The sequence below is a fragment of the Fundulus heteroclitus genome, unplaced genomic scaffold (genome assembly GCF_011125445.2).
Source record: "Fundulus heteroclitus isolate FHET01 unplaced genomic scaffold, MU-UCD_Fhet_4.1 scaffold_28, whole genome shotgun sequence".
NCBI lineage: Eukaryota > Metazoa > Chordata > Actinopteri > Cyprinodontiformes > Fundulidae > Fundulus > Fundulus heteroclitus.
In genome coordinates, this window is record NW_023396689.1 from 4,709,662 (window position 1) to 4,727,413 (window position 17,752).

Genomic DNA, 17,752 nt, shown 5'->3' on the forward strand with positions numbered 1-17,752 from the left:
ACTCTTACTTTAGGTCTTTAAAATTAATGTTTGTATTTACTCCCAAGGCATTTTCTGCTCCTATTTTACAATGCTTCTGCATTTTAATCAAATACAACTTTTGCAGGTGTGAATGTTCCAGAGATCCCCTGTGTGTCTATGTTGCGACACCTATATCTAAAGTGGGTCCGTCTTACCAAGCCACAACCATTTAAGGACTTTTTGTGTGTGAACTTGAGGTCCTTTGTGATGAGGAATTGTGCAGGGCCAACCAATTCCCTGAAATATGTACCCCTGGTTACGGGTTTGGCATCAGCCCGAAACTTGGAGCAGCTGGAACTGGTGAGGGTTCCTTTCCTGGGAGGCCTTATTCAACATGTGGTGGAGGACAGCTGGAGGTCAGGTGAGAGATACAATAGTAGCCATGTTTCATCAACATTTTCTATGCGCAAATTGAAATATTGCACAAGAAAAGGTAGATGAAAAGGGGAAAACTCAAAATAACTTCCTCAATTGAGGTGGTTTATGGATTTTGTGGAAGGGTTGTTGCACTGATCAGCTTTTTCCACTGTCAGCATCCTACCATAATGTGCATAGAATTGCATTTCTTTCTCTACCCAAGCAAAATTACAACTTGCCCAATAGCCACGCATTCCTGAAACCCTCTCTACTTTTTTCTTTTTTTTAGATGTGTGGTCAACGTTAGTTTGCAACATCTACTTTCTGTTCATTACGGCCATGTGTAACGTCAATTTGTGACGAAATTACGCTTTCCGTAGCCTGAGTATTTAGCAATAAAACCAATGGATGGAAACACCAAATTAATTTTCTTTTTTGCAAAACTTAAAAACTTCCCAGTCCTGTGAGGTGAATTATTGAGGAGGTAATTCAGTCATTTGATTCAGGTGTGTTGGACCAACTCTAAAAGTTGCAGGACACCAGAACCCAAGGACTGAGTTGAAGACCCCTGCACTGGAGCGTAAGCCTAACTCAGATTGTATTGGCTAACAGGAGGGGCTAATCCTTGCAAGACATTAATATAACTCAATGTAAGGATCTATTAGCAACGCAGCCCTTCACCTGTTCCTATACCTGCCACTGTTTTTAGGTGGTTCCTGTTCCACTTTCCTGATCCTTCTCCTCCTCCTGTCCCTCCTCATCTGTCTTTTCTTCCTATGACAAACATCCTGTCCCTCTGCATCAACTCCACCACAACATGGGTTTCTCAGCTAATAATAAGAGAAAATAAACACAATATAAAAACACCATAAGGAAAGCACTACACACACAAACACAGCAATCAATTATTGAACGTGTATTTTTCTTGAGCTGGTAAAAAAAATACTGTTAAATGTAGAAACACAATAGGAAAACCGGATTAATATTTATAAAAATGTTATCCTTTGAACATAGACTTCTCTCCTGAAATGTCTTACTTTTCCTCGTCAGCTCTTATGGATTGACATTAGTTTGAATTTATAAAGCGGATTAATTTAATATTTTGCATCAGGTCATAACCATATTCTCTGTAAGGTCCAGGCTGCAGCCATTTCTCTTCAGGAGATAGCAACAGATAACCTACAGAGAAAAAAGTTCTAGTCTTTAATTTGTATGATAAAATTATAAACTGTCAAACTAGCAAATAGCTAGAAAAAACATTTAACATCTTAAAGGCAAAATTAGTTTAAAATCATTGCCTGTTGTCAGTATTTCCGCCGTGTCATTTGTAGGTGTTCATCTTTTATTGTAATATACCATTTTATTTATAACCACCTTAAGATCACCCTTTGGATAAACATGGTACTAAGTAAAATAATAAAACGATAAATAGCATAGCAAAATATTTGAACCTGCATTCACTTGGATATATATGAAAGTCAGAGATTTGCAAAAGGACAAGGTTGTGGTTGGCCTTGCAGGTCCCTAGGATTTATTTATATTGATAGTGACCGGGAATGGAAAGCACTATCTAGGATGACACCAATTCTCTTAAGCTGAAAGGTGGGAGAGATACAGGAATTGTCAATGCATATTTTTAAATTACCAGATTTGGTTAAAGTTGACTTTGCACGATAAGCAAGTGTGGTACGTAATGTGGCACGGCCCTGGGAATGTATGGGCAGACTAGAATTTTTTTTCAGTCAAATTGATTATTTTTGCTTTAACCCCTGATCTAGTTAACTAGTATCTTGTAGAAAAGTAGACAACCACTGAGGTGAGATGGATAAAAAGTTTTACAGGAGTGATTCTTCTATAAAATCTTTTGTATTGCAGAACACAGACCACTTAAAAAAGTCTGCCTACTTAAAACAGTAAGAGCCTATTTTAGTATGTAACAAAGCTTTGGCAAACATCTGAGACCTCACACTCTTAAAGAACTTAAATAATAAGTTAAGTACACCACAGCTGCAGTATTTACCTGGTGAAGTCGAATCAAATGTTGAGCATAACCCAAATTTAACTAATGCCCCTAGATAAAGGAGGTGACAAATTTACCTTGGAAATAAAAAACTATTGCTTATCATGAAATATACATTTGTCATGTAGTCTTTAAGTCATTTTATCCATTTATCTAGGAGGATTTAGAAACCTTCACACTATTGTGTTTGGAGCTTGCAAGAATGCCTTGGAAGTGGACTTGGGCTACCTCATTATCACTGCTGCCCGCAGGTATTGAACATTTTTTTCTTATTCTTATACCTACATACAGCTGAGGTGACCTTTTATGTTGAGTATAATTTTCTGAGACAATATCTATTGAACCTGTGCTATTTCTTTTTTAAGGTAAACATAAATCAGTATAATCCTTGTGGTAATCTGTTTATCTGTAGTTCAATCATTAAGATACCCCCTTAGGTGTATAGTACTAGTTCTGCTTTCCACCTAGGAGGCCAGACATTTATGATAGACCAGTAGTCTCTATGGATTTCTAATGAAAATGTCAGGATAAACAACCAAAACAGAACATGATCACACAGTAGTCCTTGTAAAAAAGATGATAAGCATATCCATTTAGCATAGGTAAATATAACAAATAGTTTTGTTTTTTGTGCATATCAAAGGTTTGGGAGCTGAATTTTCCCCAGCTTTTTTATGATCAGTTGGGGTTAGATCATTTATCCCTTCCAAACCATGAGTGTGACTGTGGGTGCACTTTATTACTATAACTGTCAGTAGCCAGGGTATTGTTGTATGAAACTCACACATCCAGTGTCTTAGCGCTGACAGGTGACGCACAAAGTTTTTTTCACTACTTTTAATGAACAAGTCCTAATTTGGTTGATGGTAACAGTTCACAGATTCACACATGCTAGCAACAGTGCAAGCTGCAAAACTACGGTCTGTATATAGAACTCAACAAGGTGTTTTTAATTTACAAAATGTCATCGGTATCAAAATATAACGGTATTGCTTTAATTAGGGGGGTTTCTTTAAAAATGTAGTTATGTATAAATTTCATTTTATTCCATTTTTATTTTACAGGCTTCATGAACTACGAATCCAACCTTCACTTACAAAAGATGGAGTCTTCTCAGCTCTAAAAATGGCTGAACTTGAGTTCCCTCAGTTTGAGACGCTCCATTTAGGATATGTGGATGATTTCCTCCTTCAATGTTTGTAACTTCGTTATTTAATAAAGCTCGGAAAAGTAATTAAGTCAGCACATCCTGCACATGTCTTAGTTTTGAGTGACTATTGTTGTCAGTGGAGGAGTTAAAGAACATTATAGTTTATTTGCTGTTAACATGGACACTATCTACTACTCTTATTGGTTTGCCCTGCACATCTCTACATCATTATCGTTCGCTAAAAGGCCACAGTTTTTGTAGTTGCCGCACCTAAATGCCAATGATCACATTTTTCCTCATTGAGTGTTAGATTTTGCATCAAGAAGTTTTGCAGACCAAGGTGATTTGACAGCTCTATTGGAAACATGGATGACAATGTTTTTAAATTCAGTGTTAATGCTTACGCACTAACAAAAAGAATACCTACATAATACCATCTGTTGATAGCCAGTTTTATTGCTGACTATTGTCACCACTTAGTGGTCTTGATGTAAATGAGACCACATATACTTATGTAAATAAGTGTATGTGCCATAAAAGTCTAGTCAAGGATTTATTTAACTTATTCCATTGTTTTTCCTATTTATGTCTGTAATGTTTTTCTGTTCATGTACAGCACTCTGAATCGTCTTGTTACTGAAAAGTGCTATTATACATAAACGTACACTACCCTACCCCTATCCTACCCATTAAAGGGATATGAAATCTGAATCTTAATGGGAATTTCTTTAATAATCATACACTGGATCAAAATAAGTAAATGTCATTTTGTTTTGCTACTTCAGGTAAAATGAGCCACTTGGAGTTGGTGAAATATGGCCTTGCTGATGTTATTGAGAATCCTGGTATCATCACGGATATCGGCATCAAGGTGGTAAATGAGGTGTTCACTAATATAAAATATTTGCTCATCTACAACTGTCCTCATCTTCATAACCCTCATCAGTGGATCACAGGTAAACCTCTTGTTTACAATGCTGACATGTTTTTAAAAGAAGGTTTATATTTAATCTGTGGGTGTGACTCCTACTGTGTGTTCTGCGTATCATTGTTCTCAGATCATTCCAGATGGAGCCGTCTTGTTGATCTTACATTGGTTCGTTGCCATGCTATCAAGCTGGAATCTTTCTGCCACTTCATAGAATTACTTCCCTGCCTGGAGTTCATCTGTTTGGACCAAATGTTCAGAGAGCCACCAAAGGTATGTATTTAGAAACTCTCCAGCACATCATTCACTTTAAACTTTTTATAACTTGGTTTAAAAAAAAATAAAGTTTTTTTTTTTTTTTTTTTTTGCAATGCCTACAAATGCATGAAGGATGTAGAATTTGTTCAAAGCTAGGCCTCCTGTCGGCGGTTAGACACCTCTGTGACCTTGTCCAGTCCTTTGACCCAGAAGAAACAGTCACACATTTAATACTTTTTTTGTAGGAAATTACTCTTAACACTGGAACTTTATGTCTATACTTTTAATCTAAACAAGCCAGAGAAATGTTACAGATCAGTACTGGGGCTCTATTGACAAGGGAAAATGTGACCAGATACTCCTCACATGAGTCTTTTATAGAGGTCAATCTCCTCCACGCTCCTCCCATTGTCGTAAGTAGAAAATGTGTCTTCACACCAGTATGGTCTGCCTAAGTGTACATGCTTTCCCTTGGATAACTGACCTTTTCCTTTATCATTCCCATTGTATCTATTTATGCCACATCTGTGATGTCCACAATGCTTGTGAATTATCTTTCATCTTCCCAATATCTGCTTTCAACAGCTCCAGCAACCTGTAGCTTCATGCAATATCTAGTAAATGTATCTTTCTAAATGACAAAGTTGCAGGACAGATTGGAACTGTATACACCAGGCATGTTGATAGATTTTCATATACTTTTTGCCAGAGGCCATAGATAGGCAGACAGTGCTGGAGAGTGGGTAAATAATCATCAGGTAAATCTCCGATGCAGTGTGGACATCCAGGCCAGCTGACAGCTTTTCTAGGGACCGGGACAGCGCAGTCTTTTTGGGCCCCCATCTACACCTGCCGCCACCACACACACACACACACACACACACACACACCTGCCTGCCTGTTGCTTTAATCCTATAAATTTCCCCGTCGTGGGATAAATAAAGGATTAGCTAATGTTATCTTATCTTAAATAACACTTTTTAATAGGATATATGTACTGAGTTCTTTCAAGGTCTTAATTACATTTTCTGTGTGGGCTCCAGTAACATGATAGATAATATCTACTTTGAAAGTTAACATAAACTGCTGCTTAAGATGACCACTCTTATCCACCTGGATGTTCTCTGGAGGACTGAAACGCCTCAGTCAGTGACGTCAGTCTGTAGGTCTGTTTCGTCTCCTCTCCGTTTCTGTTGCTCGACATTTTCTCTTGCTCATGGTTTTTCACCTGCTTAGATAAATTTGTTGTGTTTCCACTGAATTTAACCGGCTTTTTACAAACCATACAGCTTGGTTTCATTTACGGTATTAAAATACAGCCAAACGGCGCTACTTTCCCTCTTCATGTTTTTCCGCTTCTGCGGTCTCTCTCTTTCCGAGTCTGAGCAGCGGCAGCACGGTTGTTTGTGTGTTGAGTGGAGAGCGCACTGAGTGGGTGGGCCAGGCTGAGCCTGCGTGCTGATTGGCTGGTGCCGCTGAGCCATGTACGAGAGGGGAGGGGGAGCAGCAAAGTGCTGTGACACAGACGGGGAGACTTTGGTGAAGCGCACTGACTGCAGCAGCTTCAACTATATATTTGTAGTTACTGTAATATTAAATATTTTTCACACAAATATTCTTGGGCCCGGGACAATTGACCTGTTTGCCCCCCACCCCCCCCCCCCCCCCACCCCTCTGTCAGCGGGCGTGTGGACATCTATTGGTAAGAGAGCAACCCATTTGGAAGATTCTTTGTCCTGTGCAATGAGTTCTATGAAGGATTTTGTATTGTACCAACTGAAGGTTGACATTTTCGGTAATTGTGAAAGCATTTATGCAGATTTTACACCAATCGTTAATATCTGTACCAGTAGATAAATCAGCATCCCATTTGCTGATAGGAAGTGAGATTGTTAAATTTACTTGCAGGTTTTGGAGAGTAACTTTGGGGGTAGTAGTTTAAAGAGGCTATTCATTTCCAGAGGAAGTTCAATGTTCATTTGTTTAATTTTAAATTTGGACTGGATAATATATTTTAATTGGTAATATTTAAAGGAAATTATTTCTATAAATACTATGTTATTATTCTAAAACATCAAATGGTATGAATTTGACTGCTGTATTTCTTGTTTAACTTGAATATTGCATTTTATCTGAAAATGCCATATTGTCAACACACATTTGTTTCTTTTTTACTTCTATTTTGTGCCCTGTCTGGTGCTTCTCTCAAGACTAAAGTTCTGAACTTTAGTCTTGAGAGAGGCACCAGACAGGGCCTGGCCTGTTAAAAATAGCAAAACCCTCTGTGAGCTTCATTTTAAATGCTATTTTATTCAGTTGATCTTCCTTTTTAATCATACCTGTATTTACCTAGATTTAAAAGCATTAAAAACATGCTTCATATAATTTATATTACATGAAGTTAAGGTGAGCTCTGATTCTTTAGTTCAAAGGCCAGTACAGGGTAGCCCTTCGTATGATGCAGTACCAAAGAAGTATCTCTCAGTTTCGAAAAGGTTGGTGATCCCTGATATAGAAGTTTGATCCTTGCTAAAAAAGTATGTCCAAATCCCAATTTGTTTAAGGTAGCAAATAGAAATTTCCAATTAATCTCGTAAAATGCCTTCTATGCATCTAATGAAACAATTTAACTGTTTTTATTTTGGATGTTTCAATAGTTTATTAGATTGATTGAATCTTCCTGTAATTTGTTTTACATATTCATTTTTATCAAACCCACCTAGGTCAGGATGTATGATATAAGGTGTCTTTTGAAGCCTTTTTGCCATTGTCTTATAGACATTTATAAGTTATATTGGACGGTAGCTAGATGTAAGTGGTGGATCTTTATCAGGCTTTGGATAAAAGTAATGTTTGTACAATTCTTGTTTGAGAATGTTATGACCCCAGGGGGTCTCAAGGTGGTAAAGCTGCCCCACTGAAGGAATGACTCCAGAGTAGATTTCTTTAGGTAAACCTTTGTACAGCTAACCCCCATTCTACTTTGTTTGTAGTCATTTAAAGAGGCAGTATTTTGTACTGCTGACCCAATTTGCTAGTGGTGTCTGCAGGAGGGCCTCATCAACGGCTGATTGGCTTGGCAATCTCCCGCTGGTCCAATAGTGATTCTGCTCTGCAGATTCCAGGCAGCCGATCAGCTGTGTGTGCTCCCATACCCTAATCTGTATACACAAACAAACAGAGACAGCCTGTAGAGGCCAGGGGCTGTAACAAGATAATATCCTGGTTTCTTGAATTTATGTGAACACCCTTTGGAAGATGGGGTGTCAAAAATTCTTTGTAAAACGTTGCAGGGAATGCGTCAGGTCCTGGAGCTTTGCCATACTTTTAACTGCTTCATGGGGTTTATTTGATGCTAAAAGGAATCCCCAGAACTCTTTTCTGTTAATTTAATTTAGGAAAATTTATCTTTTTTTTCAAAACTCATCTATGTTGGAGGGATCAGTATTGTTTTAGAATAGATTTTGTTCAAATATCTAAAAATTGCATTCATTTCTTTAAAATAATTAGCTGATGATTTTTTTAGGTTTTTTGCTCTAGTTCCACTTTAACTGCTTTTACTTTTTATTCGTATTGCTAGTACAAAATTATTTTGCCATGCATAACAACTTTAGCTGCCACCAAGGCAACCCAAGTTAGGGTTGAAGGACGTGTTTTGAGTGACGTGAACAACGCAAATTGGGCGAATAGAGTGAAGCAAAACTGCAAAAGGTGGACGCGCTTCTGGAGTGAAGTGAAATTTTAAACAATCTATACTTTTGTCAATTCACGTCGCGTTTAGTGTCCTTCTCATCCATTTTATTTAAGAGTGATAATGTATTTTTTTTGTTACATATTTAGACAGTACAATTAGGCTATATAACTATTGATGGCTGTAGTTTGTGTCCCGGAGGGTGATCCGTCGCCCATCGTGGGATAGCAGGTCCTCATACTGGGTCCTGGACAGATGGAAGTACCGCTTGAAGCAACCTTCATCCAGATGCAGCTCTGGATAGTACTCATTGGACCAGGTATGTCTCTTGAGGATCCAGGGTTGCCAACGCCATTTTTCCGGCTTTTCACATTACATACAGTACCGTGACTCGCTCGGTAAAATGTTAACTATCTATCAAACATTGCTGACTCTGAGAAAAAATTTTCGCTGCGCTGACATTCTTAACCCCCCCTCCCCCATGGTCGATATCATTAAAAACTAAAGTCCTACCTTTTTGTTTTAATCAGTCTTTATAAAGTTTTTTCCCCTTTATACATACAAACAAGAACTCGTGGGTACAAAGAGGTCAGACAAATGGTCTATTTAAACAACATAGTAAGAAAAATACAAAAAAGAAAAAAAAATCCTACAAAAAAAGGAAAAATTCCATTCTCCCCTACCCAGTTCACCGCCCTAGGCCTGCAAATTTATGCCTGACGGGAAGAGAGATAACATTTTAATAAAAATTTGTTCACCTGAAATATATCTTTTGAAATGAGTTAAGAAGGGGGCCCCATGTGTTGTTAAATTTCTCAGTAGAATGCTGAAAAGAAACTCTTATTTTTTTCCAGTCTCAAATGCGACATCATTTTGTAATATAGCCACTGTTTATGAGTTGGAGAAGTAGTACCTCTCCATTTGATTCGAATTGTGTGCCTTGCTAACAGAAAGAAAAACCAATGCCTGTCTTTTAGAGGCTGGTAAGGACAACTCCTCCAAACTGATGCCAAAAAGAGCCAGGAGAGGGTAAGGTGTAACTACAACTCTGGACTGGAACTTGGACAGGATATGGAAAACATCTGTCCAGAACTGATCGAGATGAGGACAGGACCAGTACATGTGGATCAGTGTGGCCTTGGCAGTTTTGCATACAGTTAGTCCCAAAAAATATTTGGACAGTGACACAATCTTCATGATTTGACCGCTGCATGCCACCACATTAGATTTGAAATCAAACTACAATGTAACTGATGTGCAGACTTTAAGGATTTAATACAAGGGGTTGAACAAAAATACATGATTAAACATGTAGGAATTGTAGCTATTTATATACAAATGCTTAAAAGTAATTGGACAAATAAACATAACCCTAAGAAAATGTTACTTTTCAATATTTTGTGAAGAATCCTTTGTAGGGAATGACTGCCTTAAGTCTGGAACCCATTGACATCACCCAACACTGGGTTTCCTCCTTGTTGATGTTTTGCCAGGCCTTTACTGCTGCTCTCTTCAGTTGGTGTTTGTTTGTGGGTCTTTCTGCCTTATGTTTATTCTTCAGCAAATGAAATGCATGATAAATTGGGTTGATATCTGGTGATTGACTCGGCCATTGCAGAATAATACACTTCTTTGCTTTAAAAAACTATTGGGTTGCTTTTGCAATATTTTTTGCATCATTGTCCATCTGAAGCTATCTGTGAAGCGCTGTCCAATCAACTTTTCTGTATTTGGCTGAATTTGAGCAGAAAGTATATCCCTATAGACTTCAGAATTCATCCGGCTGCTTTGGATCGAGCTGTTCCAATTCTTCTCCAAACTTTCTTCTTCCCATCATTCTGGTACAGGTTGTCTCATTTGTCCAAAGAATGCTGTTCCAAGCCTAGTGTGGTTTTTTTCACGTGTTTTTTTGCAAAGTCAATTCTGGGCTTTCTATTTTTGAGGCTGATTAATGGTTTTCACCTTGTGGTGAATCCTTTGTATTTCTTTTCATGAAGTCTTCTTTTTAAATTAGATTTAGATACTGATACACCTACTTCCTGGATATTGTTCTTCACCTAAGTGGATGTTGTGAAGGGGTTTTTCTTCACCATGGAAAGGATTCTGCGATTATCCATTGCTGTTGTCTTCAGAGGATGTCCAGGTCTCTTTGAGTTCCCAAGCTCACCAGTGCACTCTTTTTTTTTTTCTCAGAATGTACCAAACTGTTGATTTGGCTATTCCTAACATTTCTGCTATCTCTCTAATGGATTTCTTCATTTTTCTGGCTCAGGATGGTCTGTTTCCAAGGAGAGCTCCTTTGACGTTTAAAAAGTAGTACGAACTGTAGCAGATGGGTGATGATACAATAATTTAATCCATACAATGAATTATGAGAAGAATAATTTTAAATTATATTCTGGATTTAATAGAACACAAATGCAGGGAATCAAAAATAGGAGAAATATGATCTCTGAAATTTTCATCAGAAGACCAAAATAAATAGGTCTTTTGCATTGCAATTTGAATAATGAAAACATGGTTCAATGTTCAAAAGAATTGTAGATAATGTTGGCCTCAATAAAATGTACTAAGGGCTGGTTGCTCCTCCTCCTGGCACACTATTTTGAGGAATATGAAAATTGAAATAGGTGTTTACTCTTTTATACTAACATAATCCTCATGCTGTAGCCAGGTTTTTTCTTTGAGAAATAGTCAATGTGAGTATCACAAATAAGGTCATTAACTGTCAAAGCCTTTGAAGAGAGATCTTATGTTTAAAGCTGTAGTTGGTAATCTTGTTCAGAAACATTTTATGTAATACTGAAAGTAGTAAATACATTATGTATTTACAGAAAGCAGGTTAAAAAATAGTTTTCTGTGAGAGCTGCAGGACTATAAAAACTAACCAATCCATGCCCCTCGGTCCGAAGGGCATGGATTTGACAGAGTTTTGTTCCTGCTCTCATTTCCCTCTATCCCTCATGTTCAGGGGGTATGGCTATGTCTATTGGTTATCCCACATTTCAAGCATTCTGACGTGCTCACATAATGCCAATGTCCGTGCTCGTTCCTTCATAGTTACCTCTTGCTGGCTGGGCATGGGCACTTCTAGTGTTTATGTATCCGGTTAGCCATTCATTGTATCTCCACTGCTCTCACTGTAGACTTTGAACATGGCTGAGAGTTGCATGCAGTGAACTGTGTTCATGATTGATAAAAAGAGGGAGGCCTCAGTAGAAAGTAATAAGACCAGAGTGGATTTGGGAGACTTTTAAGAAAAAAAGGGGAGCAGAGAAAATTCAGAAGTTTGGCATTGTTTTAGCAAAATTAAACACAGATTTTAGTGACCTCAAGTTGGCGTAATCAGGTGCAATAACCACCAGCATGAATACCAGTCTTATTGTTTTTATGCTTATTCTTAGCCAGCAGTTTCAGGTAGGATTCGATCCTGGCCTTTTGCAAACTTCTGGCAGTTTACACTTGAGTAAGCAGTAGTATGAGAGCTACTGTTTTTAAGCACATACTGGCCCATCCTCCGAGTCGCATTCCAGGTCAGGTGCAAAACAATGACCCACCCATCACTGTCCTGGATCATCTATTGTTCGGTGTGAGTTGTTTGCTTGACCACCTGAATCAGGATGAGTCTCTGAGTATGTAGCATTCGCAGAGTAGATTTCTCAGCGGGTGTGTCCCTGAGCTAGGGAAAATCTGTTGGAAATGTGGAAGGGTTGGTCAAGACCTGTACGCTGGGATCTAGGACTAAGGTTGCACTGCTTTAATGTAAGCACTGCTACGTTGAATTGCCTGTGGTGACTCAACGCTTGCTAATGGGCCTTGGATATCTGCTGTAGATTTTTAAGTATGAATTAACAGGTTGAAAGGGTAGAGAAAAGCTTTAGTCGTGTTGTGTGATAAGAGTATCAATAAGAATGAAAGGAAATGTGTACTACATGGTGGTTAGACAATAGATGTCATACAGTTTAGAGACAGTGGTACTGAGGAAGAGATAGGAGGTAGACCTTGAGTTAGAGGAGATGAAGATGTTAAGGTTCTTTTTGGGAATGATGAGGAAGGATAGGAACAGGAATGAGCACACCTTATCCAAGATGGCAGCACCAGGTGGCTGCATTAGACCTTCTGTCTGAGAGCAAAGTTCTCTGTTAGGAACATCAGATCACTGATGTGATGGAGCTTGATTATTAAGGGTGCAAAGGAGAATTTTAAATTCTGTTCTTGATTTAACAGGAAGCCAATAAAGGGAAGCTAAAATTGGAGAAATATGATCTTGTTCTGCAATTATACACGGTGTAAAGCTATTTAATGTTTAATAAATAATTCTCTGTTAGTGAAACTTAACTAAACTACTAAGCAAAATGAAGATAAAAGAAGCTTAACTAAGGAACTATGTACATGCAAAGGAACACAAAAGACAAAACAAAAGTCATATAATTCCCAGCTTCACAGAATCTGGGAATTATACCAGGATTCACAGATTCTGTGAACCCGGATTCAAAAAATAATTCAGTGAATCCTGGTTCACTGCAGATCTGACTTAAAGAACAGAGAATTAACTTAAATTAACTAATTTAGACCAATGTTTGGCATGTGTTTCAACCCATTCACAATGCAAATCCTGAGTTAAACAAAACATTGTTTGATGAAATAACATTTTGTTTCAGTTAAAAAACCAAAGTTCACCTTCAATAACATGGAATGAGCTTAAATTAGCTTCAATAATTCAGAACAACATTTTTCAACCCATTTACAATGCAAATCCGTAGTTACACAAAATATTATTTGAGGAAATTACATTTTAAAGAATGATTTGCTCAGTAAAATCATTACTTTAGGGACGCTCGATTTTTATCAATGTGATTATACCTCCAGGAGCTAGGTGTTGCTGTAACAATCGATCGCTAAAATCAGCTTAACCTAAAGTTGAACAAAATGCCTTTGAAACAACATTAATATTCCATATTAATGTGGTAATAACTCTTATAGCACTATCGCACAATGGAGAAGCGAAATGAACAAGCCTTGTTCTTGAAACAAGCTTTTTCGTGCCTATCCGGGAACCGGAAGTTGTCAGAAGCTAATAGCCGTTTGGCTAGTGGATTGTCGGCGCTAACTTTAAAAGCTTCGGCTTTATTTTAGAGATAATGAATACTCCGGATAACGCAAACATCAATACCCCATCAGTATATACAACCCTTATGGAGATAACGTTAGTCATAACGATAAAAACACACTTGAATCATATTGGCAACGGACTGATACAGAATGCTAGCATTAGCTACGTCCGTTAGCTCTTTGTGTTTAAAAACACCATGTACCCATATCACACAAGCTTTCCACACAAACCATTTAAACTTTCCCTCTGATTTCTCTGCCGAACCTGTCAGTGCCTCGTGGATGTTCGGTTTATTTTGTCCATCCAAGGAAGAGCAGTGGATAGCAGATACTTTGGTCCTTTCAGCAGCGGGCTTAGTTTGCGGCTCTGCGGCCTAGCAGCAGCAGACATGTGGCCATGAGCTAGCCGAAACGTGCAGGGTGGTGAAATTCCTTGCTCGCAATCCATTTTGATTTGTCCTCCGGTTACATGGTCAGAATTCAATCTGACATTATTTCATCATGGCTTTAACATCATGGCCCAACAATCTCTCTTGTTCATTTTCATCAGAACTCTTGATGCAGCATTTTGGATCAGGTGAAGGTCTCAAACTGCAATTAGTAGACTTCCTGATAGTAAAGAATTACAATAGCCATGTATTATATTGTTGCGTGTGTATATATACACTACCGTTCAAAGGTTTGGGGTCACCCAAACAATTTTTTGTTTTCCATGAAAAGTCACACTTATTCACCACCATACGTTGTGAAATGAATAGAAAATAGAGTCAAGACATTGACAAAACTAGAAATAATGATTTGTATTTGAAATAAGATTTTTTCTTTTACATCAAACTTTGCGTTCGTCAAAGAATCCTCCATTTGCAGCAATTACAGCATTGCAGACCTTTGGCATTCTAGCTGTTAATTTGTTGAGGTAATCTGGAGAAACTGCACCCCACTTCCAGAAGCAGCTCCCACAAGTTGGATTGGTTGCTCCCACAACAGCTCAATGGGGTTCAGATCTGGTGACTGCGCTGGCCACTCCATTACCGATAGAATACCAGCTGCCTGTTTCTGCTCTAAATAGTTCTTGCACAATTTGGAGATGTGTTTAGGGTCATTGTCCTGTTGTAGGATGAAATTAGCTCCAATCAAGCGCTGTCCACTTGGTATTGCATGGTGTTGCAAAATGGAGTGATAGCCTTCCTTATTCAGAATCCCTTTTACCCTGTACAAATCTCCCACCTTACCAGCACCAAAGCAACCCCAGACCATCACATTACCTCCACCATGCTTAACAGATGGCGTCGGGCATTCTTCCAGCATCTTTTCATTTGTTCTGCGTCTCACAAGCGTTCTTTGTGATCTAAACACCTAAAACTTGGATTCATCCGTCCACAACACTTTTTTCCAGTCTTCCTCTGTCCAATGTTTGTGTTCTTTTGCCCATCTGAATCTTTTTCTTTTATAGGCCAGTCTCAGATATGGCTTTTTCTTTGCCACTCTGCCCTGAAGCCCAGAATCCCACAGCTGCCTCTTCACTGTAGATGTTGACACTGGTGTTTTGCGGGTACTATTTAATGATGATGCCAATTGGGGACCTATGAGGCATCTGTTTCTCAAACTAGAGACTCTAATCTACTTATCTTCGTGCTCAGTTGTGCAACGCGGCCTCACACTTCTTTTTCTACTCTGGTTAGAGCCTGTTTGTGCTGTCCTCTGAAGGGAGTAGTACACACTGTTGTAGGAAATCTTCAATTTCTTAGCAATTTGGAATGGAATGCTTTCATGGAATAGCTTTCATTTCTAAGAACAAGAATAGACTGTCGAGTTTCAGATGAACCAAATATGATGCTCCAGAAACTCAATCTGCTCAAAGGAAGGTCAGTTTTGTAGCTTCTGTAACAAGCTAAACTGTTTTCAGATGCGTGAACATGATTGAACAAGGTTTTTTTTAATCATCAATTAGCCTTCAGAGCCAATGAGCAGACACATTGTACCATTAGAACACTGGATGTATATATATTAGGGCTGTCAATCGATTAAAAAAATTAATCTAATTAATTACATACTCTGTAATTAATTAATCTAAATTAATCGCATATAATTTTTGCTGTGAAAGTATTTTAAATATTTAAATTTAAATGATTCAATGAATAATCAGCAGTAAATACATTAAAGTTCAAAAATTCCTATTCACATTTTATGCCTTCAGACGTTTTAACATGTGTCGTTGTGGCATATGTGGCACACAAGTAACGTAGGAGAAACAATGAAAATATAGGGGACATAATGAAAAAGAATAAAAAGCTAGCAGATATGCGTAATCAAAAAAAATCATAAATACAAGTATAAAGCATTCAGTATTGTTAGAAAGGTCACGCTATTTTCTGGAAAAATACATTATTGTATGAGTTAAGTTCTATTCCGTTTAATGCCTCTAATACCATGTAATCTACTTTCAGCAGTTATCACCGGTTATTGCACCGTAAACTGCAGAAAATACGTGCAGAGTTGCTCTGTCTGCCTTTACTACCGTCGGCTCCTATAGCGGTGGGATAGTTCAGCTGGATACAAAGTGTCTAGTGAAGGCAGGTCTCATAATAACCGCTGTTTCGTCACTTATTTTAGAGCCCAAATAAGCGATTTCACTTTCAGGAACGTGCCCAAAAAAAAAACGCCACCCGTGACTCATGAAATTTAGAAGCGCTTTTAGAAAAAAGAAGCCCAAAGTCGCATGTGTCCGAGGGTAAAAGAAACCCTTCGGGGCGGGTGTGTTTTGCTACAGTTTTCTAGCACGGAAAGCGCCGAGGGTAAAAGAAACACAGTCCGGAGAGCGTGGCGGGGGAAAAAACATTGGGGAACGGTGTGTGTGTTTTGACGCGACGCGCGTTAACGGCGACAAAAAAATTGTCGGCGTTAAAATGGGTTTGCGTTAACGCCGTTTATAACGCGTTTAACTGACAGCACTAATATATATATATATATATATATATATATATATATATATATATATATATATATATATATATATATATATATACTCCCCTGACCTGATGGGGGTTCAGGTCAGGGGAGTATATATATATATATATATACTCCCCTGACCTGATGGGGTTCAGGTCAGGGGAGTATATATATATATATATATATATATATATATATATATATATATATATATATATATATATATATATATATATATATATATATATATATATATATATATATATACTCCCCTGACCTGATGGGGTTCAGGTCAGGGGAGTATATATATATATATATATATATATATATATATATATACTCCCCTGACCTGATGGGGTTCAGGTCAGGGGAGTTGGCAGGCCAATCAAGGACAGTAATGCCATGGTCAGTACACCAGTTACTGGTAGTTTTGGCACTGTGGGCAGGTGCCAGATCATGCTGGATAATGAAATCATCATCTCCATAGAGCTTTTCAGCAGATGGAAGCATGTAGTGCTCTAAAATCTCTTGGTACACAGCTGCATTTACTCTGGACTTGATGAAACACAGTGGACCAACACCAGCAGCTGACATGGCTCCCCAAACCATCGTTGACTTTGGGAACTTCACACTGGATTTCAAGCAACTTGGATTTTGCGCCTCTCCAGCCTTTCTCCAGACTCTGGCGCCTTGACTACCAAATGACATACAAAACTTGCTTTCGTCTGAAAAGAGGACTTTGGACCACTCTGCAACTGTCCAGTGCTTCTTTTCCACGCTTCTTCCGTTGTCTTGAGTTCAGAAGTGGCTTGACCATGGGAATACGGCTATTGTAGCCCATTTCCCGGACATGTCTGTGAACAGTGGCTTTTGATACCTGGACTCCAGCTTCAGTCCACTGTCTTTGAAGCTCCCCCAAATTCTGGAAGCGGCTCTTCTTCACAATGCTGTTAAGGCTGCGGTCACCTCTCTTGTTTGTGCAGCGTTTCCTGCCACATTTCCCCCTTCCAACACACTTTTTGTGAATGTGCTTTGAAACTGCACTCTGTGAACAGCCTGCTCTTTGAGAAATTTCTTTTTGTGTCTTACCCTCCTGATGGAGGGTGTCAATGATGGTCTTCTGGACAGCAGTCAGATCAGCAGTCTTCCCCATACTCAGGGCAGTCAAACTTTTTTAAAGTAACAGGCCGCACACTATCAAGTAGGAGGGTGCACTTATGCCGGTGCCCGAGCCCCGGAGGGGAGAATTTTGAAAAATAGACTCTC

The 17,752-nt window shown here is 38.5% G+C and overlaps 1 protein-coding gene across 5 annotated transcripts in view; it reads left to right on the forward strand.

Annotated features, from left to right (window-relative positions):
* Positions 1-17,752, forward strand: part of fbxo38 (F-box protein 38) — a 189,429-nt gene that overhangs the window by 91,508 nt on the left and 80,169 nt on the right. For all 5 annotated transcript variants that reach the window (XM_036130053.1, XM_036130054.1, XM_036130055.1 and 2 more), the window contains 5 exons: positions 107-382; positions 2,556-2,649; positions 3,463-3,593; positions 4,334-4,504; positions 4,607-4,749. In XM_036130053.1, the coding sequence (XP_035985946.1) occupies positions 107-382; positions 2,556-2,649; positions 3,463-3,593; positions 4,334-4,504; positions 4,607-4,749 (815 nt within the window). The remainder of the gene's footprint in view (positions 1-106; positions 383-2,555; positions 2,650-3,462; positions 3,594-4,333; positions 4,505-4,606; positions 4,750-17,752) is intronic.